At 32.0% G+C, this 26,824-nt stretch overlaps 1 protein-coding gene across 1 annotated transcript in view; it reads left to right on the plus strand.

Moving 5' to 3' along the window:
• MS3_00004531 (uncharacterized protein) overlaps positions 1–26,824 on the plus strand; it is a 358,189-nt gene that overhangs the window by 308,792 nt on the left and 22,573 nt on the right. Inside the window, exon 3 of the mRNA XM_051212462.1 lies at positions 6,253–6,600. Coding sequence (XP_051072647.1) covers positions 6,444–6,600 — 157 coding nt within the window. The 5' untranslated portion in view covers positions 6,253–6,443. The remainder of the gene's footprint in view (positions 1–6,252; positions 6,601–26,824) is intronic.

The raw sequence follows: 26,824 nt of genomic DNA on the forward strand, positions 1-26,824 counted from the left end.
ATTATGTATGTACACAATCATGTTAATATATGTATGTAGTTTTTATTTCACCAGTGTGGTCCAGTGTTTAAGCGCTCACACGCGCGACTGATAGGTTCTGGGTTCGAATCTCGCGAGGCCAGATTGTGGATGCGCACTGCTAAGGAGTCCCACAATAAGACGAAACGGCCGTCCAGTGCTTCCAGGTTTTTCATGTTGCTCTAGCTTCCATTGGCTCATGATCTCAATCATTGAAATTACTATAATATCTACAAAAAACCTTCCGGATATTATATAGTTGTTGTTTAGTTAGTGGTTTGGCTTCTATGTCAGTCAGTCAGTAACAACGTAGAACTTCGTACGTACGTACATCAGTTCGAGTTGTCATGCCACATTAGCACAGAGATGCAGTTGTCGATTCAAATCCCGTAGTGGTAGAGGTAGTAAGAGTATAAGCAGTAGTCGAAAACACTAAGGTTCGAAGATGTTATTCAAGGAGTATAATCCAGTGAAATAAATTTGGGAAGAGAAAAAACAAGACAAGGAGGAGTCAGGGGATTAGAATTTGGGAGAACACAAAGAGTGGATGCACCTGCGCCATTGCAAACGATTTTGAGCCATATCATTCAGGGTTTCTAACCATCGGTTGCTATCATCTCGCGGTCCCCAACCAGGTAGTCTACACCTACCAACATGGCTCAGTCCACTTGTCAGTGACTTCATAGAGTTGTGCCATGTTTTGGTCTGGCCGCCCCTAGCTTCCTTCCAGCCTACTCTTACACCACTGAACATCTCACGTCGAGGCAGTTGGTGGTTGGGCATACGTAACACGTGTCCCAGCCATCTCAACTGATGAAGTTTCACTACTTCATCAATGGACTTGCCATCCTTACCTAGTGCCCGTTTCCTAACAACTGCGTTACTTACTCGGTGTTCCCGGGATATACGAGCAATGTTTCGAAGACACCTATGATCAAATACTAGTAACGTACGAATATCATCTACTCTTACTAGCCATGTTTCACTGCCATAAACATGGCTTCTATGTGAATATTATGGAAATGGATAAATGTGGTTGCATATTAATTTTGATAGGATAACTTGAAAAAGATGTTACATTTTATTTACAAGTAGAAAATTTATTAACGTCCAAATGCATATTGTTTTTATTTTGTCAAATGAAATATAATCACATGAGATGACAAAATTTAGTAATAATGATAATGTTAATCTATACTGGTTAATTTTAAGTAGTTCTTTTGGAAACTATTCAATATACATAGGCATTCATTTGGAATCCAATTGAAGTATTCTGATTTCAGATATTAGTATTTTCCGTTAAATAGTGGTTATTACGATCATATATTTGCTCAAGTTGATGAAAGTCTAAGGGAAGATAGATGATGTTCAGGTATATCCTCAATTTCAATTTTCTCTAGAATAGTACTTAGACAATAAACTATTGAAAATGGATATGAAACTATATGTACTATTATATATGACTTGTATTAAATAATTGTTTGAATAAAGAATAATACACCTACTGAGATAGAAACAATTCTACTATAAAATGATTCGAATGAATTTCGCCAATCAATTTTCTCCTCAATACATTTAAACACTTTAAAGCCATGAAATTTACATTGAATATTTAATGAACCACTTAATAGTTGTAACTATCTTTTATTGTATAAAGCAATTTGGAAAATGTTTGCATATTTGAAAGATTTTTATGAACCTAAAAGTTGGAAATGCTTAATGAAGTACTGTTGTTAAGATAATTTTGAGTTTTGAATTTAAATACCACATATTTTGTTTTGTAACAATTGAATATTGTGGCAACGTTTATTTCAAATTCTAGATGTACACTATTAAATTGTCTCACTTTAAGTAATAAAAAGCGTTATATCCCGATGAGAATTATGAATGGAAACTCTTGAGAACTATTTATAGATCAATACGATACAAATATTTTTATTACATAATTCTTAAGTGGTTAAACTATGCATATTCATGTTCCTTTTATTATAAGCTTTATTTTAACACATAGACTATTTTTATACGATTTACCGTTCTTGACTTCTGCCCAATCTATTAATTGCAGTCTCCCGCATTCACAGACACTTTTGGCTAGATCTTGTACAAAAGTTAATTTCTATTTAGTGGTAAGATGTGGTCTGTTCGGCTTATATATAAACACAGTATGTTTGGAATACATGATTCGTATTGCAGAGGCTGAGATTGGTGCTCTGGACTCAACAGTCAGGGCTAAGAAGGAAGAAGGACCGATAAGAACTGTAGAATGCTCGTACAGGTTTACGCGTCATTGGTCCGATCGATAAATCACTGTTCTTTAATTGGCGTTATATATTAATAGGGCACAAGGCTACAAGTTATAAAAAAAACTACACTTGTATTACTGAATACAACTAGTTAACTCAGACATATAATTATCGAAACAACAGATTACTGTTGAAATTTTGATTTATTCTGACAGATAGTTTGAAATATCTGTTAGAATGTAGTAGAACATGATCTAAAATGAAAGAAAATTACTATATCCAAAGAATAAAATTCCCTATCTTATAATCCAAATTGATAAAAAAACATTCAGAAAATAATTTTGTCTATGAAAGAATAAAACAAAGGTATATGTTCACTTGATGTTGTTTTACTTGTAAGTTCTCATTGTTACTTAGGACTGCAACTGATCAGTCTCATGTTGGCATCCTGTGCGGATTGCCTCGATAAAGCCCTAAGTAAAATAACACCAAGTGAATTTAAACTTCACCCTATTACACAAGTAGGTGGCTCTCAGGACTCAGTAGCTAAGTGGATATCGCGATGGTATTTGAACCGAGTCCTGGAGTGAACACGAACTTTGGGATGCAGGTACATCAAGCTGACGAGTCCCAAATAGAACGAAACGCGCGTCCTGGATTCCACTACTAGCCACTATCCATCTTTGCTTAAAAAGGTTTATATTATGACATTGTATGTCGATGAGCTGATTTCATTGAAAAGCATAATCATGATGTATGTAGATTGAAGAAGGGAATTTTAACTAATTAAAAAATTGAAAAATATCTAAAAAGTTGGGTAGAATTTAAATTATAGTCATATATTATAAAATGTCAGAGAATATAAAGGATGGCAAACAATCCTTACATAGTGAGTGATTAATTCCTAGAGTCCAACATTATTTCATCTAGCTTTTAATGTTGATCAATTTATACCAAATAGATTACAAATGAAATTACTAGTGTAAAATCTAGGTGTGTGTTTTCTTTTCTGTTCTCATGTCAAATAATTGGAAACAGTCATCAGGCGACTCTTTGTCTACGTTTCATATTAATCGACAATGATCAGTAAAATATATCTGTCGTTTTAAATTGACTTTCACTAATCATAAAATTTGGACGCATCTCACTTAGTATTCAAGTTGAATTAGGTTTATACAAAATAGTATGAAAATCATGAGATATAATTTAATACTATATATATATATATATATATATATATATATATATATATATATATATATATATAATGGTATTTCCAATATCCGGTTGACTATTATTCATTTATTTACAAAGACTATAACCATTGACTAACTGACGAAATTATCTGTTCAAATCAATCTATTTTCATTTATCATTATCCATAGAGTATCAAAAAAACAAAACAAATAACAGTCAACATACAAATGAATATAATAGTAGTATTGATATGATAGTTATATAAAATAATTAATCAACTATTTTCATTCATTCATTCATTCATAGTTACTTCCTATTTCTTTCATTTCATTCTTTATTATATGACTAAAAAAATTATTTATTATTCATTCATAATTTAGATTTACTCAATTCTCATACGTTTACAATAGGCATTCATATTGTTGGTTACTTTTTCTTAATGTCTGTTATGAAATCTAAAAACAGACAAACAAACAAGCAAACAATCTGGACATTTTTTCAAAAATAAATAATTTCCTGAATCCCATGAAGATTTTATTAAGCCAAACGAAAAAAAAAACAAAAAAAAGAGAAAACGGATCATAAATAATGATCAACATAATAATACGCAATAAATAAATAAACAATTTCCTGAAAAGAAAAATAATCATGTTTTTTGGTGGAGTTTTGTTCCCTGAGCTGGATGGTTTGGTCAGAGAACAAAAACTCCACCAAAATCATCCACCTGAGCTACAAATTTTCTCTACCATCTCAAAATCATGTTTTTTTCTTAATAAAAAAATGTACTGTGAAATGCAAATTAATATACAATTATATTAGTCTTTTTCAATCCCCTATTATGGTTAGACCTATACCTTCATCATTATTGACTGATTTTTTTAAAAAATATTTCTGAAATGATGTAAGATGTAAAATACTTTTAATGTTATTATTAGTTTATAAGGTTATTGTCCGATAGAACTTCATTGATAAAGGTTTAATTTGTTAAAGAGAACATGAATGAAGATTGATGCAGAATAATATGAATTCTATTCTGTTTCATTAGGTTCTCATCAGTGGCTTACAATATTGTGAAATCAACGTTCTTGCAGATATTGATATACTTATATATACGAAGGTAATTAAAGATGAATATGTGTATTATAATGAGGTGAAGGTTTCAATATAGTTAATAAGACCATAAAAAGTTTTGTTTCGGATAAATAAAGCTTGAGAAGGAAAGTTCCAGAACATTCAAATAGTGATTAGTAATAGAAGCGGTAGTTCCTAGATAGTTTCAAGCTATGTGTATACATCTTTTCAATGCTATTGTTCTTATTTCAAGCATTTTACATGACTGAAATTATTTAGTTTGGCTTACTATTCATAGGCTTTTTTTCCAGAGTGTACACAACTTTGTGTTGGCTTTCATATACATTAGTTTAACAGGTGATACATTAACTTACAGTATTATTCATTCGAGAAACCGATTTATGGGACTACTAACGTAAAATTATATCATTGTTATATCACACTATTGGACATTATTTGACGTTTATTCAAATAGAACATTATCTCACATTCAAATAATATACTAGTTTTTAAACCTCTGTGATCACATTTTATATTATTCATATTATAATAATTCTTATCCAAAGATCTAGTTTTCATGGTGCAAATTACACAATACTTTCACACAAAAAATTTGAACTTATTGTCTATTTTTGTCAGTTTCCAAATAGTCCAATTAACAAATTCGATTTAATAATTCAATATACATCAGATTTTATTTTACCAGTTAGCTTGTAATATTTGAAAATCTTTTAATGAATAATAAACAAATTAAATCTATTGTAACTTAACAGTTTAGTGCATAACAATATGACTTTTAACATGTAAGAATTACGTTGAAATTTTGATGAGAACACCTACAGTACTGGAATGTAAGTGGACCCAGCTGAATAGCAAAATGATAAGTATTCTATATTCTAATATTAGCAACTAATGTGAACAATAATAATATGCTACTTAGTCACTTACGCTTGTTAACCCTCAAGGAGGAGCATGAGCCGTTCATCAACATTCTCCATTCATCTCTGTCCTGGACGATCCTTTCGATTTGTTCCCGGTTACTACTTCTTCTCTCGATGTCTGTTTCCAGTTCTCAGAGTAGTGTGTTCCTTGGTCTCCCTTTTTTCCGCTTCCCTTCACGATTCCAAGATAGAACTTGCCTCATGATGCAGTTGGATGATTTACTCAATGTCCTATCCACTTCCAACGTCTTTCTCTAATTTCCTCTTCAGATGGAAGCTGGTTTGTTTCCTCCCATGGTATTCGGTCAACGGATATTGAGTATCTTGAAAAGACAGTTATTTATGAATGCTTGTACACTTCCGATTATGAATGTATTAGTTCTCAAAGTTTCCACTCCATACAACAGAACTATCTTGATGTTCGTATTGGAGATTCTGACTGATGTTGAATGACAGTTGTTTTGAGTTGCATATGTTCTTCAACTTTCCCGGACTGAACACTGTCTCTGTGGTTCAGGTATGTCCAGTGCATACAGGGTTCCACCGTTAGCCACCATCCAGCTCTAGTCAAAATCTGTTATATTTTATACGCCTCAGATTTGAATATATTAGCGAACTGTTTCGGTAAGTTATTTGTGTTCTTATGTATTATTAGTTAGTCAAAGAATAACTTTCACTAGTATATATATATTTTTCACATGAATGAGTTCCGATAATAAACGTTAAAGTTTTGCTTTTAGTATAAAATAAACCGTATTTTCTATTTCATTTTCTCCCAACAGGTGATCATCGTAGATCCGGAGGGCACGATTATCGTCGTCACACATCTGGACATATACATTCATCTGATTCACATCCACGTACATTTAGCGGAGGTGCAACACATAGTGAAGTTGGTGAAGGCGGTGTAGGCGGTCTTGTTGGTGATAGTCACGGTGGTCATTCATTCGGTGGTCACGAACAAGGCGGAGTAATGGATGCTACATTCATCTGGAAATTAACTAAGCTTGGAAGAATTGGATCATCACGGCTACGATTTGATGATGATTTTGCTGATAGACTTAACTATCAGTATACTGGGGTATTGATGTTTCTTTTCATTGGTCTTATTGGGATTCGACAATATGTTGGTAAGTAAATCTATTTTATATAACTGAGTTTATGGGTCATTTTTAAACCCTCTTTTTTACTTACAATGAAATCTGTAACTAAAAATCGATACCAGTTGTGATAATGAGTAAAAATAAAATTATTGCTAATTCAAAAGTATTTATGAAAATTATGGTTAATGGTTAAGGTACTATTAGTACGGGGTTGAGGAGATTATTAAGTTTTTGACTGAGATCATGAGCTAATTGATTTTGGACCACCATTAAAAACCTGGAAGCACTGGACAGCCGTGTCGCCGTATTGTGGGACTCCTCAGCAGTGCGCGTCCACGATTAATTAAATTATTGAGAATTAGGTAGTTATAATATTCAAGAATGTTAACCAATAAGTGAATGAGTTAAAATACATGTATTACATAATATCCAGTTGTGTAACAAGAGAGAGAGAGCGATGTTTTAGTTAACCAAGAAGGGGAATTTGTTTTATCGATTCATCATTGTGACATAGATAAAGTCTGTTACGATAAATGCAGTCCATTTCAGCTGTATAGAAAATGAATGTACATAAACCGTAGATTGATTCTAATGAAATACCATGGATAACTTGAAAAACCTCAGTCACATTCATTTGATGCTTTCTGTAAATCCACTGAGCTGGTATAGACCTCGTAATTATTATTAATTGTTCTGCACTGATGTAAGTTGGATGGTATTCAATAATTCCCTAATAGGTTTATCTAATTATTTATTCAATATGACTAGACTTAATAGGAGCAAATAACTTGTGAAATAGACAAACTTTATCTTCATCTTTATTTATATGTATGTAAAATAAATTATCTTAATATAAATATTTCAAATTCATAATTATCTATATGATTAGTAACGAATAATTACAGGAGTCATTCAAAGATTAAAGACAATATGCCAGTTTTAATGTACTAAAGATAATTCCACTAATTAAAGCTCTCATTCCCAAAAAAAACATTATTTATGTCTAATGCTAAGCTTTGTATACAACTATTATCTGCTTTTGTTAATAACAAAATATATGATATTTTGAACAGTTTAATATAATTTACATTCCACAGGTTGAAATCATGAGTCAACTGAAGCTAGACCAACATGGAAAACCTGGAAGTACTGAACGGCCGTTTCGTCCTAGTATGGGACTCCTAAGCAGTGCACATCCACGATCTGCGCGAAACCAGTAGATCCTGGGTTCGAATCCCGTGGGGTGCGGGATCGTGGATACACACTGCTGAGGAGTCCCATACTAGGACGAAACGGCCGTCCAGTACTTCCAGGTTTTCCATGGTGGTCTAGCTTCAAATGACTCATGATTTCAACCTGTGAAATTTCTAAAAAATCTCCACAAACCCATTCTGATAATAATTTGCATTCATGAATTTAAATTTTCATAATCAAATTAGAGTACCATGAAATGAAGTAAAATCATTTCTTTTTGTACGTTCGTACTTAATAAGACAATTGATGGATAAAATGTTTTAAAAATGTCATTTTAGTGTGTAACATTTATAAATTCATTTAGTTTCATAGTGAAAAATATAGATGAACGAATTGAGCACGAGAGAGCGAGAGAGGGGGAGACCATCACGTAATCGTGAACAAGAAACGGGTAGAATTTGTAATGACTGAATCTCTATATTCCGAGTTATAACCATATTTCAATGAATTCATCTAGTTCAAAATAAATTTTTAGTATGTATCCGTCTACTGAGTCATTTCAGATTGCATTAAAAGTATTTACTTAATGTCTTTTTAAAATCATTTACATTGCTTATCACTTGTATTAACAGATCCGTTATTGTCATTGTATACTAGAGAATTGTAAATTTACAATATTTAACAAACAAATTTCATTCTGTTTTCACAACATTCAGAGTATTTTGTAAAAACGACTAACTGTTTATTTGCTGGTAGTATAACCACACTTATTATAAAGTGTTTAAGTCCTTTTGTCCGTTAAGCCTAACATATTATTACACAAATAGATAACTTTCTCATCACAAATGTAACACTTGATGTAACTTTGAGTGTAAATGTTTTAATTTATTCATCTACAGTTATTCATAACGTTTTCGGGGTTTACTAATTGTGTCATATACACCATTTTGTGTAATTTCTCAGTTTGTTTATTGCATAGTTGCTGAATATTTTAAAAATTGTAATGCATATTTGATTTTAAGCTCTGAAGTTTATTATATTACAGTTTTCATCCACCTTATCAGTATGCATTACATCGAACATGTTCACAAGTGACATAGGCGGGACCCACTAAATTTTTGAAATGAAATCTTTAGTGGAAATTACACTATAATATGCACGGATTCTCTTCGCTAAATAAAAAGAAATATGACGTAAAGTGTCAAGTTCGATATCATTCGTGAACATTACAAAACGTTTTAGATAATTACAGGTTTACTGAACATTAGTTTATATATTTAAATTCATCGCCAATTAGTTGTCAATCAATCAGATTACAGCAAAGATAAATACATAAAAGGAAACAGAATAATACATTATTCTAAGACAAAAGTCAACAAGCCAATTCCAAAATTCTAGAAAAGCATAAAAACAAGTTCCATTTTTTCAAAATAGAAGATGATGGACAAACAATGTTTAAAATGAAATCTAGTTGATCCCCAAAAACATAGTAACTATATATGTATTGCCGGTTACTTGACATCATTAACAAGTCAGAGAGAGAGAGAGAGAAGAAACTAACAATCAGTCGGATTCCTGTTTTGTAAATAAATAACAAATAACTGGAGAAAATTAAAAAGACAGTCAAATAAAGTACCGTTTTACTACTAATTTTAAATGAGAAGTAATACTTTAACATTAATTTTAACTCTTTCTTTTTAAAAAAATGACCTGATATTTTTCACTCCGTGATCTCACTGAATAAATTTTACCATAGTAAAGCTAACAATATCGGTGTTGGTTGTTAAGTGATATAAAAAGGATAAATCATTAATAATCATGTTGGTGTACTGAAATATTTGATAGAAAGAAATGAATAGAACGAGAGAGAGGGAGATAGAGAGAGAGAAAGAGGTAAAGTGAGTGAATAATTTGATATGAAATTGTAAATTAACTTGTTTTTTTTTCTTTATCTAACATATTTGTTACATTCAAAAGGAATGTATGTTAGTATTTTATAAAAAGAGAATAATTAGTCGTTACCATCATTATTATTACTATCATTATTATTACTATTACTATTAATATGAGTATTATTATTTTCTTAATATGAAAAGTCAAGCGTGAAAAATTGTTTGATTTAGAAAGAATAAATCTTATTCATTTCAATTTATTGAGAATATAAATCATCGGTTGTATAGACAGATAGATAGGTAGGTAGATATTGTTTTCTGTTTAGTACATTCTATTCATTTGTCATTAATTTGAAATGATTTAGATACATATATATGTGTATATATAGTTATGAAAACGTTGAGTAACAAAAGAAAAGAATGACAGAGACAGAACTAAGCTATACAGTATTGATATAAATATTTTGAAATTTATTTTATGCATGCATAGTTTTAATACATTTGAAAATGAAGAGACGTTGAGAAAAATGTTGAAGCTTAGCCTTAGAATCGTCAACAAGGTCTATCTAGACGTAAAATGTATTGAGGTTAAATAGATGAAGACAATTGACATAAAAGTCTAAAGATTAGTTAGTACAGTGTGTCTATAGAAATGAAAGGATATGTACTCTTTTCAATGAGTTCAATTGATTGCACTGGTTCAGAGACATTACATTTCACATTGTTAACTGAAATCTGTATCAGTGTTAGTACGTCACTTATTCGTAGAGCATATTCACGTCCTCACCTTCAGGTTTCGTCATGATTCATGGGCATTTAAACGACTTACTTGGAATTCAAAAGTTTACATGTCGAAATTCAATCATTTTGTAATATTGAGTGACTGTCTTCCATTGCCTAAGGTGGACGCAATTCCAGAAGTTCTAGTGAGAAGCTGTGACTAGTAAAGCTTAACCATGTGAGTAATTCACTTCAAGTATAGAGGTTAAGATCTAAGCGTCCTGAGTTTGGTCCACTATGCTGGAGTCATGGATGTGCTCCACTAAACTGTCCCACACTTGAATAAAATAGCAGTTCCATATTTCCTGGTTTTAAATAGTTGTCTAACTATGATCATGCTGTGCTGTAAATTAAAAAAAATTTGAGAGATCTATTCTGAAATGCATGTACATAAGAAAACATTATGGAAACTTCTACGACACTGGAGTTCCTGAGAAGATTGTCAACACTATCTGGAACTCACACGACTTACTACAGTGCAAAGTGGTGCATGGAGGAGGCCTGACTGATGCATTCCAATTAAGGCTCTGAGTCAGAAAACGCCGTCTACTCTCTCTCTTCCTCTTTCTTCTGGTGGTCGACTGGATTATGGAAACCTCGACATCTGAAGGGGAAACACGGAATGCAATGGACAGCTCAGAACCAATTAGACGATTTAGACATCACAGATGACCTAGCTCTCTTATCCCATACACACAAAGAAATGTAGATGAAGACAAGTAGTGTAGCAGCAGCCTCTGCATCAGTAGGCTCCAGCATACACAAAGGAAGAACCGAAATCCCCAAATGTAACACGGAGAACACTAACCCAATCACACTTAATGACGAAACTCTGGAAGATGTAAAATCCTTCACATACCTGGGAAGCATCATCGATGAACAAGGAGGATCAGATGCAGACGTAAAGCCAAGGATTGGCAAACCAAAGACAGCATTCTTACAACTGAAGAACATATGCAACTCAAAACAACTGTCTGTCAACCGATATCAAATGTCACAATCTTCAATACGAACGTCAACACAGTCAGTTCTACAGTACGGAGCTCAGACTTGCAAAGCCACTACAACCATCATCAAGAAAGTACAAGTATTTATCAAAAATTGTCTACCCAAGATACTCAACATCCATTGGCCGGATACCATCAGTAACAGCCTACTGTGGGAGAGAAAAACCAGCTTCCAGCTGAAGAGGAAATTAGGAAAAGACGATGGAAATGGATAGGACATACATTTCGGGAATCACTAAACTGCATCACGAAACAAGCCCTAACTTAGAATCCCGAATGCAAGCGGAAAACAGAAAGGCCAAATAACACATTACGTTGGAAAGTAGAAGCAGGTATGGAAAGAATGAATAACAACTGGAAAGAGCTGGAAAGGATTCCCCAGGAAAGGGTTGGATGGAGAGTGCTAGTGTTCGGCTTATGCTCCTCCATGAGGAGTAATAGGCGTAAGTAAGTGATGCTGAAATAATTACTTAAAAACCTAAATTTCGTGGAAAACCGATACTAATTAAGAAATCATTTTAGAAATTAAAAAGTCGACATGGAGATGACATATATACATTTTATACAAGTTTTAAAACATATTAATTTTTTTAAGAAAAATGATTAAAATTTTATAAGCTACGTACCGTTGTTTAGCAAATGTATCTTTTAAGATGAATAGTTTCATTATAAATTTTCCCGCTGTCTATATTTTCTCCACAACATGTTTGTGCCATATTCTATTGATATAAAATGAAACTGATGATTTTTATGTACAGAAAATTATTCATGTATTACAGAATTAATGAATTGTGGTTAGCAATGGAATTTAGTAGGTACATTTCCCTTTATCTGGTACTTGTCAGTTGAATATACCTGAATCTAAATGTTGATGTTTACTTTGAGACTTCAACTCTGTACACAAATATCAACCTTTTCTTCACTAAACTACTGAGTTGAAATTATCATTAACAACGAGATAATTCATGTGTCATTCGAATTCATTGATAAAATTCACTTAGGTACTAAATGATACACAATGTAGTTTAAGATACTTTAATTTAAGAATTATTTACTCGTGTTGAAAAGTTTTATAAATCAATCAAACAGACTAAATGTTTCATGCACATGAAACAACTGTATATCAGAATGTTATGTACACCACTGAAGTTGACAGATATAAGTGGTATGAAACAGCAGTCAGGAATGGAATGCTTGTCAAAAGGCGATTGGGAAGATTGAAAAGGACCAAAAGCGGGACAGAAAACAACTGGAATGAAAAGAGAATTAGAAGAATCATTAAGAATGTAAATGACAAGTTATGGAAGATGCACAAATGAAGTGATTAATGTATAGCTTACATAATTTACAAAAACATTCTGTAGTTTTGAACTAAATAATAAATTGGTTACACCACCAGTCTTCGTTCACTTCAAGATAACTTCAAACATGATGCAAAGAAATAATTCATTTATAAACTTCAAAGAAGTGAAATACTATGAGGAGTAAAAAGCAGTCTAAATCTTCTAAAAAATCACTTGGTCTCTAGTTTTTTTTATATATGTGTATAAGTTAAACCATGATATCACGAAGATTACTAATTTCAAGTTTGATTTGTTTCAATTGCACAAGAATATGTAAATCATATTAAATTCACTTTGTGTTGTTTATTTGAATCTTTCCATCGATGTTGAGGACTGCAATTATTCAATCATTTATTGGCATATGTACATCCTGTGCGGATTGCCTCAATATTGCTTTAAGTCACGAGCATTATATGCAAAGATGGATAGTGGCTAGCAGTGGAATCCAGGATGCCCATTTCGCTCCATTTAGGACTCGTCAGCCGGATGTATCTACATCCCACAGTTGATGTTCACATCAATCGGAAGATCTAAAGAAACAATACAAAATGAATATAAACTTCACCCCATTGCAAATACTGTTGGCTATCAGGATCCAGTAGTTAAGTGGATAACGTGATAGAGTTTGAAGTGAACAGTACTGGGTTCGAGTTTCAGAGTGAACATCAACTGTGGGATACAGGTACAATATCTAGTTGATGTGTCTCAAATAGAACGAAACGCGCATTTTAGATTCGACTGCTTGTAAATCATATTATTTTTCTATTTATGAAATATAACCATTTATGCTTCTTTGGTATTATTTTATTTTACTAAAGAAGCCACAGTTATTGATTGGAATTGCGAAAAAAACTTTTTAACCATGATTTTAAGAATCCAGTTGTTTGTAATTGAATTTAGGTTAGATTGATCAAGTTTCTCATTATGAGATAAAATGAAGTTTCTATTTTAATATTAATTTTATTTTACCTTTTTTTAAAAAAAATTGGTTGAATGAAAGTTAGCGTGTTGTTAACCTTAAATAAAATTGGTTTTTTTCTTTTTTTAAAGTTAATTAATGTAGGAGAGGACTTTAATCATACATTTTCTTTCACCTTTTTTTATTGTAAAGAAATGTACTTTTTCATGGATAAGACACGCATCTACTTAAATTTATATCAGTATTTGTATATTGATGCTTGAAACTGAATTCATCTGATAGTTAATTGGATAATCAGTAACATTGATTAAGTGTACTGTTCTAATTTGAGACACTTTACGAGTACACATTCATACATCTACTCATCTATTGAACAAAAATGTATATTTTTGCGTTTTGTTCTAATTTGTGTAACATTATGAAACATATTTGTAATTATCAAAAGGGGTTTTGTGGAGATTTTAGTAATTTCAATAGTTGAAATCATGAATCAATTGAAGCTAGACCAACATGGAAAACCTGGAAGTACTGGACGGCCGTTTCGTTCTAGTATGAAACTCCTCAGCAGTACGCATCCACGATCCTGCCCACCACGAGATTCGAACCCAGGACATATCAGTCTCACGCACGAGCGCTTAACCATTAGACCGCTGAGCCGGTATCCAACGGTGTTAATGTCTAACTTCAACCAACCCACGGAATTAAGCCACTGTACACCATTGTCTTCAGTGAGCTGATATCTGACAACAGACCTGGTTGAACTCCACTGGTCACGGCTTCTCACTAGAACTCCAGGAAATGTCTCTTGGAGTCAGCCACTAGTGAGCAGATGATTATTATCAGAAAGGGTTCGAAGTTCGCGGGGGTAGGATGCGCACTGCTGAGGAGTCTCACAATAGAACGAAACGGCCGTCTAGTACTTCCAGGTTTTCCATGGTGGTCTAGCTTCGATTAACTCATGATTTCAACTATTGATGCTTGTAACTGACTAATTCAGGTTTATAGTCTCAATTAGATTTTTGGTATATGTTGATTATCACCCGGATAAATTCTTTCTTGTTTAACAACTTTTGATCAGTGTAGTTGAATCAATTTGAAATAAATCAGAATGATAATAGTTTAGAAACTGAATGTAATGGAAACAAGCCGGAACGATAATGTACTGTAACTAAAGCATACACATAACTTCTAGTTTCTTCTTGATTCATTGTCAAAACCTGATTGGTTAACAATGGATTAATCGATGTATTTGTATTTAATTGGACATTAACTTTGTTATCGTTAGAACTTTAATCCTCCTAAAATAACTTCACATTACTGGCTAATGACTAATTCACACTTGACTAATTCTACGGTACTTACTTTTTCAATAGAACTAATGAGATGTAGCGAACTAAGAAGACATAGTAATATGACAATCTTTGGTTTATCATTGATTTTCTACCTGATATTATTTTATAGCAATAAAAATTACTTTAAAAACATACATATTTTTACATAATTTAATAGGAAATAATTTTATGAGATTTCAAAGTAAAGTAAATTGTTGCAATAAAATCTATTTATAGCTAATAACAATTTAACTTTAATGCCCATTCCATGAAGTTATTGACTTTTGAAATAAGCCATATTGGTAGATATAGACTAACTTGTTGGGGTTAGCATGATTGTCGTAAGTAATGGTTGAACACGTTGGATAACATGTCCAAATTTATTCACTCTTTGTTTTACCTTGAAGTTCGAGTTTAAAAATCGTCTTAGAATCCTCGATTTATGTGAATTTATTAATCGAAATATTCTGATGAGTGCTATAACTTTCTTTTCGGTATTATTAACGGTGAGGTAGTGACTCATTGAAGACAATAGGGGATGTGTCACTCAATTTCGTGGATTAGTTGAAGTTAGACATTAACACCGTTGGATACCGGCTCAGTGGTCTATTTGGTTAAGCACCTGGCATGAGACTGATAGGTTCTGGGTTCGAATCTCGTGGTGGGCGGGATCGTGGATGCGTACTGCTGAGGAGTTTCATACTAGGACGAAACGGCCATCGAGTGCTCCCAGGTTTTCCATGTTGGTCTAGCTTCAATTGACTCATTATCTCAATCGATGAAAAATTTGTTAATGCAAAACATGAATAGTTTGGGATGAGACAGAACTCAACTGAAGAGTTGTACATGGAAAAAATTATCTTTCTGAATTCCACTTAGTCACAATCAGTTTATTTTTTCAAAAATTAATTTGAAGTTTCATTCCATTTCTTATCATTGATTACCCGTGTATTTAAGAGACCATGGAAAAATTCATAGGAGTTAAGAAAATGAGAATATAAAAAAATGTAAACTTTATTATTGTATAAACTAGTTATCCATTATTGATTAGTCAGTGAAATAACCGATGTCATAGTTGTCTTGTTCTTTATGTTACTGATTGTGCTCTATTGGTGAAATTGAAATATAGTCACTACTCTAACCGAACAACCTCGGCCGCACTATGTTATGATATAAGTTGGTGGTTGTAGGTAGTCAATGGGTAACATTGAACTAATGCTCCCTGCAAATTAGAGATCTTCAGCAAGATGAAGCTGTGAACGTGACATAGAGCTCCTTTAAATCATTACTGTTGATGTCATCTGACGAAAATATTACCTGGAATGATACTAAATTTAAAAAACACATGTCAACATCCACAAGCAACCCAAAACGATGCTTAACTTTATCCAAAAAATTATTAAGAACATGATTTGAAATATACTATGCTAATGAAGCAAACCAAAACGTTTATAAGAAGCACAAGACCAAAATTCATTACGTCAAACAAAAGTACATCGGATTATAAAATATATATGAGGGTATATCAATTCATCAATACCATCATCATCATCATCATCATCGTCATCTAATATTAAATTACACTCTATTATCAACTATCAATTCATTACTCCATGTCAATTATACACCCACAGTAAACAATACATATAACAATAATAACAATAATAATAATGTTGTTATTATTATTATTAATTTATAGAAAGCAGAAAACGCCACTCCATCGATCACATTCCTCAAGAGAATTTATCATGATTATCATCTCTGAATAAATCATTTTCACTCCATCTAACACATCTCAATTATACAATGTAAACTGGTTGGTTGGTTGGTTGGTTGATAAACAGTAATTAATTGAAGCTTCTCAATTTCACAACAATTGGTTGACTGATCACTTGTAACCAAGCAACCAACTTGTAAGCAACATCTGAAACACCAACAACGGCAATAACAATAACAATAATGATAACAACGACAGCAAAACAACGAGAAGAAAAAGAGAAATTTTCAAATACAAGGTGGAATTATGTGTGTGTATGTGTGTGGAAAGTTTGGTGTGTGTATTTGTAGATGGGAGCTGGATTTGAGCATAACTGGGGCATTGAGGAGAGTGAGGAGTGGTAAACTGATTGAATGTCATTCTTTCACCTATCCCTCCTTCTCTTCACCTCCCACCTATTCACTCTTTCAATTGGAATTCATTTGCATTTTTTTATTGAATGAATCGGGAGGTGTTTGTTTTTCTGTTTATTTTCATGGATGAGTAAGTTGGCTCACTGATCTCCGAAATAAATATCTTTAAAACAGTTTTCTTTAAGTTATCTATTAGTTTTAATCGATCTATTTTAAAACGTTATCTTTTACTTTAATTACCAAAACGATGTCAACCTAGTCATTATCATAGAATGACAGTCAAGTATTATACTAGATAAATTGTAATATTTCTGAAGCGTTACGAAATTTGCATTTGATTTTTCCCCAATAATTAATATAAATTATGTTACAGTCAGCGACTCATTATCAATAACTTTATCGATAAGGTAAGGTTGGAGTTTCTCGAATATTGTCAAGAACCTAATTAAATTTCATATGAGAAAATAATTTATTGTTGATTAAAACACTTCTGTTTCCTAAACAATCAAAGGATTAATGGAAATCAGATATGTTGGAAAGTAATTCAGTGTACGAATGACTTCCGTATGGAGCACGAAAGAATACCAGGTGCCACTACATACGTTTTGCTTTGTAATTCAATAATCGTCACTCTCATGGTTTCAGTACTATACCTAAGAGTGAATCAAGAAATATTACATCTAGGAGTCAGTACAGCACAATTTAGACACTGAATAGATGAACAGACTTCCACATTTATGGCTTCATTCAGTTGGAGATTATTTACAAACACGAAGCTGTTTACTTACTGCTAATGACTAATCTGATCGAAATTTTCGTTCTAAACTGTTTATTTCGGAGATCAGTGAGCCAACTTACTCATCCATGAAAATAAACAGAAAAACAAACACCTCCCGATTCATTCAATAAAAAAATGCAAATGAATTCCAATTGAAAGAGTGAATAGGTGGGAGGTGAAGAGAAGGAGGGATAGGTGAAAGAATGACATTCAATCAGTTTACCACTCCTCACTCTCCTCAATGCCCCAGTTATGCTCAAATCCAGCTCCCATCTACAAATACACACACCAAACTTTCCACACACATACACACACATAATTCCACCTTGTATTTGAAAATTTCTCTTTTTCTTCTCGTTGTTTTGCTGTCGTTGTTATCATTATTGTTATTGTTATTGCCGTTGTTGGTGTTTCAGATGTTGCTTACAAGTTGGTTGCTTGGTTACAAGTGATCAGTCAACCAATTGTTGTGAAATTGAGAAGCTTCAATTAATTACTGTTTATCAACCAACCAACCAACCAACCAGTTTACATTGTATAATTGAGATGTGTTAGATGGAGTGAAAATGATTTATTCAGAGATGATAATCATGATAAATTCTCTTGAGGAATGTGATCGATGGAGTGGCGTTTTCTGCTTTCTATAAATTAATAATAATAATAACAACATTATTATTATTGTTATTATTGTTATATGTATTGTTTACTGTGGGTGTATAATTGACATGGAGTAATGAATTGATAGTTGATAATAGAGTGTAATTTAATATTAGATGACGATGATGATGATGATGATGATGGTATTGATGAATTGATATACCCTCATATATGTGTTGTAATGCAAAGTGATTTTATTTTGTTTACTCAAATGTTAATTTTGTTATTTAACTTATCTATTAGCCTCGGAGGCAAATATATTTGTTTCATTAATGAAAACTATATCATTTTTATGTAAATTATATTCTAGATATTTATGCAATTTTCCCCAGTTTTTTTTTCTATTCAGGTCAAATACAATAATAATTTGATTATAATATGAGGTTATATAACAAATAAATTGTTCATCTATATATATGGATGAATCAGTCAGTTTTCGCTAATTCAATAAAGTTTGTTTGACTGTTTATTTTCTTGATATAACTATTTTCCTACAGCGACATTCTGAATAGGACTGGGTTAACGGTTGTTTACTTATTTCTAAACAATTCTAATCTGTCATATCTTATATAGGATCTGTGAAATTTAATTGATATATTTACATTCAGTAAGCTGTGTTCCTTGTTGATAGTATTCAATACTAATGTGATAGAATAAGGAGTTTTTCTAATAGTGTCGAATAATTCTACAAGTTCTTTTTATTTAAAATGTTTTAATAATCATTTAGTAAGAGTTTGTAATTTTTTGTTGTTGATATTCTCAACCGAAATTTATTAGTTTATACTGTTATATATTCATTCTGAATGGATTGTTTTTATAAAGAGTTTAGTAGAAAGCTTATAGTGATATTTACTATTTAACTAACAGTAGAATGAAGTACTCGTGTTTCATTCTGTTTAGGATTGTTCTGATGGACATTTTTGGATTCCAGTGTTGATGTTTACACAGATACCTAAACCTAGTACATATCGCTTCAAATAAAATGATGTTCTCTACTGATCTAATGAGTTTCGAAAGCGGAAGTTACTGGGTTCAAAATTTACTGTGAACATCAATACAAGGATCTAAGCGGGAGTCACAAGTAGTATTAAACATACATTGTGAACTTTATTGTTGGCATTATACCAAAAATTTATTTATTTCGATATAAATTGTGCTCATCTGATGTTGTTTTTAGATGAATAATGAAATGGTCGTAATTTACTTATGAAGCTTACAGAAAACGTCAACAGTGAATGTTGTCTCTACTTCGAATTTAAAATTACTACCATGACTGTTTAGTTTGTCTTATTGTTACTGTTGTTCTCTTTCGTTTATAGGTTACTGATGTTTCATGTGTGAAACGAAGAGAACAACACTTTAGTTCTAATCATTAAAACAATCATTAGTTTGTTTTAATTTTTTACTGATAAACAAGACTGACTAAACAAAACTACTACTAGAATGTATGAAATCTATTCTTTACTTACCATAGTTCGCTTATGCAGTAGAGTAAGCATCGAAAGCTTCAAGTAACCTTTAATAATAAACCATTACCATAAAGCATAGTGAATATGCAAGGGAAGGTTGTGTTCCTGAGTAAATATCTTTGTGTTACAGTCAATTAACACGAATTAGAGTGCAACAATCATGAACACTTACATGGACAAAAATATCACCACATTGGTAAATTTAATAATTTGAGTATTGTTACCAATGTAATAACTATAATATCAAAGGAATAACTATTAAACACCATGGGCTATTAATCACTTAGATGGTATATATAAATTTCTGTTAGTCTCTACAATAGTTCTTAAAAACAAATTTTTAGCCTAATGTTGTTTCATACCCTTTCTTCATTCCTTTAGAATACGTATTCCTCGTATTCAGTTTCTTACTGCAGCTAATATGGCGTCTTTAAACTACTCTTCCCATTTTACATTATGTTAATATTATTCTCTGAATGTACCAAGTGAATGTATGACAGCTTAAACCAACACTTATATGTTATAGGTTTTTTGTTCTTTATGATTAAAGATTGACTATACGAAATATGTATCATCAAATGTCTACACAATTTTATGATCAATCACCTTCTACTTTAATTCGTACAATCTTGACTGATAAAGTAGTTTGAATGAAAGGTAACTAAAGATTGCCAAATGATGATCTGACATAAAATGATTGAATATTGCGTTAAGTTTTGTCTATAAGTGTCCACTACTTGGTTTCGGTACATCTAATGGTTTTGATTAACCATTAAAATACTTATTTGACATGATTCAAAAGCGATTAGCTTAACGTAGATTCATTCATCTGTTTTTATTCTTTTGAATCTTAAGTTTCAATATTATACTACTTAACCGATTCCCTTACAATACAACTTGTTAACTAGTTGTTCATATTTGATAATACTAGCCATTTTGAATTCTCTCTTATTCATATTTATTCAAAATAAGAAACTATTACATAGCAATAGTTAGCCGTTAATTTTAAGCTTAAATTTATCATGAATATAAAAATAGTGTTTTGCTTACGATATATATCTGTATATATATATATATATTTCGATTACTTTCTTATACAATCATATGATGAACGGAATTTTGAATGAATTTCATAGAAACCACCACATAAATTCTAGTCTGAAATAAATATAATTTATTCGTAACAACTGTAGTTGTGTTTATTAAAAGTTATGTCAAATTGTAATCTGATTATGTGACATTTCTACTTAAATATTACGAAATAAATCCGAGTTTACTTGACCGATTTAAGTTATTCGTTTATCATTTTTTGTTGTTGTTGTTGCGTATTAAAATTGTCATGAATCGTTGTGTTTTTATTAAGAACTTTCGAACTGTTACAAGACATTGCCAGTTCAATGCTGTTAGAAGATAAATAGTATAAGGAGACTATTTTATATATTGTCAATTGTGTAATAGTTAACACGATAAACTCTTTTCTTTTTTCAAAGTTTGTATTTGAGAAAAAAAGGTAATACGATACGTGTCTGTGAATTTTTAACGCATTTATTTCACCCTGTTCAGCATTTGTTCATTATCTATCATCTTTTCGTTCATTCATTCATTCAGTAAGTAAATATTACTTGTCAGAGCATAGATTTTACTGAGGATTTCATTTCAAGAACTGATTTTCACATCGTTTGCTTTTTTTCCCCTAGCAAACCGAGATTCACCACAATGGCGTATTCACAGATAACATACATAGATAATTTTAGATGATTGGAGTTAAGTCCCTTATAAAATCTGAATTCATATCTACTAATAATCCAATAAATAAACGTTAAAAAATGTTTGAAAATGCTAGATAGTGTATTTTTATTGAACGTTAAAAAAGGATGATTATCCTAATACCAAATTCATTTCAAGTTAGAAAAATTGATAATTTTGTCATCAGATTAGTCAAAATACAAGTAATTCACATTAACCATTATAAAATTAGGTATAGGCTAGTATAATATTAATGAAATAAATGAAAAAGAAAAACACATTTCGCGAACCAATTTTAAAAGGCATAAGTGAATTCATCCCTGGATTTATTTATTTATTAAAAACTGACTCTATCTATCATCAAAATGGTAAACAATATTATTATTCTTCCTTAAGAAGAGCTTAATCTATATCTGATGAAACTTGGTAAACGATTAAACAGAATGCCAGAGATTACCTTTTCACATTTATCAAAGAGAAAATGTGTAAGTTGATGTGTAAGATTGTTTCTTCGAAGTAAATAATTCACTGTCTTAAGCAATCAGTGTACCGAGTGTATCAGAGACTGCAAGAATTCTAGACCTACACTTCATGCGAGGTGACACTCATTAGCATAGTTTACCTGCTATATTGAACTGTGAAGCTTGGTGATGAAGGTTCGAATCTCAAAGAGAGCATCAGTTACTTTAAAATTACGAGTGTACACTGCTGACGAGTTCCAGGTAGCATGAGTCCAAAACTACTAGTCAACTACCTACAGCTGCCAGATTACATTTTAACATAAGTCGATGTTGAGTCAGTTAAAGTGATGACCACATTTCAGCTTGACCGATGGGACTCAATCAGTACTACATAGAACTAAGTAAATATAAAACTGGTGACTACTCACTTATCGATCAGTTGTATTCAAGTATGTCTGTTGCATGGTTAATTATAAATGGCAAACAAAAATATCAGAATACTACTGTCACAATTGCAGTTCATTAAATAAGATAGCTATAAAAGCTTTTTTTATCAGAAGTTCAAACCGACTTATGATTTTTGTCTGGCTTTCACCATACAGTGAAAGGAAAATAAGACATCAAATATACTCATTGTAAACGGTTTAGTTATACTATTTGAGAATATTATTTTACATCTGTGATTGATTGGACCGATCAATCAGAAATAGAGGTGAGAATAATTATAAATAGTAAAAATGTCTCTTTGAAAGAATAACAACAAACTAATGATTTTCATTTGAAAAATATTAGATTGTAATTAGATTTTTATAATTTGTTAGATATCATAAATAGTGATGGACTAGCTCTAAAACACAAAAACCCTGGCCTCGGTCTCTAGGGGGTTATGGGTGAGTATTAATGAAGAATCCTATCATATGACGAAAGAGCTTTCAGACAATTGTTTCATAATTTCCAATTGTTGTTTATGTAACATAGGTTCATGATATAAACTATTATCTAAAGATTGATCACAGTGCATAATCTCATAAACATCCCTGATTGTATTACGTGATATGAAAATGTTATGGTGTAATGGTGGTATTTAATATATGATTAGTGGTCCGAAACAATAAACAAATACAAAAATTACTAACCATTAAGTAGTTCTACTCTATTTATTGGTCCTGTTAACAGCGAAATCTGTTCGAATAGTTAATTTTAGGTGAAATTATTGTTAAATTAGTAACCAAGATAAGTCAACTTAATAAGTTAAACTCACCTTAATTTATAACATCAATGCATCTAGCAAGAGGTTTTTGTAATGATCTTAGGATTCAGAAAGCCAAGTTGGCCTTGATCAGACTACGTTGTGGGGATTCGGGTGGTTATTGTGAGCGATTATTAGAGATCTTGAACGAAATGGCTCGAAATCGTTTACAATAAAGCACTTGCATCCATTCTTTGTGTTCTCTCAAATCCTGAGATTTTAAGTTCCTCATAATTCATTTTTGGTTTTATTCCACTAACTTATATTCTGTATTCGAGTCGTAGTTTAAATGCTCAAACTTTTCAATTACCACTGATACTGTTACCACCTCCACTATCATGGATTTCAGCCTGAAGGCTTCTTAGCGGTATGCCGATGAGATATGACAACTTGAACCGATGTAAATACGCACAGTTTGTTTCTTGTGACTAACTGACTGACTATTTAAATTCAGTGGTTTATCATGTAAAATGACAATGTTTGATCGAAGGATATTGATCATGAATCTTAAAGTGATCATTAACGCTCAGAACCTAAGTACCTAAGTTACACAAATGTTTTTTTGTTATTTCACTGATTTACATTTTCTTCGCGAATCGTATCTTGGATATCTAATTTTTCCTACTACCACTGACACTGATATCAACTGTATTATGCTGGGATTCGCCCTGACAATTTTGATTCGTGGTGCTAATGGAACACAGCAATTTGAACTATTGTACACATATGCCAGACTCTACATTGAGTAAGACTGACTGACGGACTAGAAATTAGTCACTTTATTGAAATGGTTACAAACTACTTATTCCATCCAGAAGTAGTAGTTTTTCTACTGATCAGTTGTATTTTTTTAATAAATTATCTTTCACTGATATTGGTTGTCATTGAAATTGCACAAGAGATTTATGTCTCTTCTCTTCATAATTTTTGGCAACCTTAATACTACTACTACTAATAATAATAATAGAAGTAATAATCATTGCAACGAACAAGCGTATGTGTGTACGTCATATGCAATTAGATAAGTATCTCTTTCTCCTCTTTTTCTTCTTCGATTATATCAGTTTATTGAACAGTATTAAGGTAATATTGTCTGCTAGCTGTCATGATAACAGTTAATTCGCTTCATTTTGTTTGATCTGCATCAAAAATATAGATAAAAAGTGGAATAGATATTTTTCTAATAGGATGTAATAAGGGGGAATTGATCAAATTGACATTATCATTATCACTATCATCATCAATATCACTATCGGTAACAACAACTATAATGTTATTCAAAATAAAAACAATTCACTTGCTTTTTGTCTTTTATGTGATGCTTTCTCTCCCTGTCACTTTTTCGCCTTCCCACTCACTGATTCACTACTTCGCTTGCTCTCCATCTCTCTGAATCTCCACCTATTCACCCGTAACCAACATAAGCTTACCTTCATTCACCGTATGTTGCTCAACTGATATGCATAATAAAATGTTGAAAATAGGATGAGTTTTTTCACGCAACACAGAAAAAAATGAACTCAGCATCGACAACAAAAAAAGAAAGATGATAGATGGATAAGTGCGCTCTGGTAGCAGCGAAAAAGAGAAAAAAATCTAGGATAAAATCTGAGTGTGTATTTCTGTTCATTAGCTTCTTTTTTATTCTGCTCTCTGAAAGTATGCAATAATAATCACCATAATGTTTTTTAAAGGGGAATAATAACAGCTGACTTTAAAACAACTATTATTTTCTTTCCTTAGCTCAATAAATGAATTTTAAGAGTATGATGGTGTGAGGCAGTGACCCATCAAAGACTATGGGAGGTGGTCGCGCAATATCGTGAATTGGTTGAAGTTAGATATTAACACCATCTGATGAAGGCTCAGTGGTCTAGAGGTTAAGCGCTCTCACGCGAGATCGAATGTTCTGGGTCCGAATCCCGCGGGCGGGATCGTGGATGCACTGCTGAGGAATCCCATACTGTTCAGTATTTCCAGGTTTTCATTGGTAGTCTAACGTAGATCGACTCGTGGATTCAACCGCGAAAATACTACACTCTCTACAGATACCCATACTGCATGTTATGCAAAAACAACGGAAAACATTTATAGCTTATCGTTTATGAATAAGCATATAAACATGTATGTGCGTACATGTAATTCGTTGGACCAATTTTTGTTTGCTTCTTTCTAGAATCGGTGAACAGACTACAGACTTTAGTAATAAGGATAGTGGATTGATTTATTTGTTAATCTTCAAGATACGTGTTCGCAGCGAAAACCCAGTTTCTCTCTAAAAGTGCATCATTTATTTAGCCGGTACGGCGTTCCAGCCGTCGATAAGAAAATACTCAATACCACTTCAAGTTTATTTAGTTAGTTTCGAAATTATTGAAGATTATTTTTTGGACGTTTCGACAAATGTAAATGAAAATGAAGAAATAGTAATTAGTAGTTTTTTACATTTGATATAGAATTTCTTTAATAATTCATAAGTATTTTTTTTCGTTTTGCATACAAATAAAAACGTTTTATTAATTGTATTGAAATCTCCTTTTGTATGGGTAAACGTTACGAGTATAAAAGAACTATATGATTAGATCTACATACCTATACACTACAACAGAACCTGAGTTGATATAAGATCAATTACACAGTAATAATGGGTGTTATATTGTCTTGACCTCAATAATGATTGATTTTTCTATAGTTTTGAAATGTGGCTATTAGTCTGGGTGGCTAGATATAACAGTACACTTTGTTTGACCCTTGCTTGGTAGACGTATTGGTAAGACACGGTGAACTTAGAAATGAAACGATTCACGTTTAAGTGTTAAGACCCTATAACCAGAGATCGAATAACAACCTAATAGATCAGCGCTGAGGATTAGAAAATGTGATATTAACTACTATAAGGTGATCAAATAATACAATTGATGCATTTTAGCTCTATGGGATTTGACACTTACATGAAATTCAAATTCAAATCATCTGAATGATTTCTGACATGTTCAAATTCTCTATTTGAACTGTTATGCATTTGTTGTATTGAGAAACATATAATGAAATAAACAAATGACTGATAAGAATTTACCATTACTCCTCGTTAAGAGAAGAATAAAAACAATTGTTAATATCATGTATGTTGGTGAGCTCGACAAATAAAACTACATTTTTTGATTCTCAAAAGTGCTCATCTACTACCCTGCAAGTGGGAATCGAACGCATGACCTTCGGTTTCACTCTCAAATGCTTGGCTACCATACCATTAGGTCGGCATGCAATGGTCTTAGTATCTAACCTTAATAATATA

Source organism: Schistosoma haematobium, chromosome ZW (assembly GCF_000699445.3).
Source record: "Schistosoma haematobium chromosome ZW, whole genome shotgun sequence".
NCBI classification, from domain to species: Eukaryota; Metazoa; Platyhelminthes; class Trematoda; order Strigeidida; family Schistosomatidae; genus Schistosoma; species Schistosoma haematobium.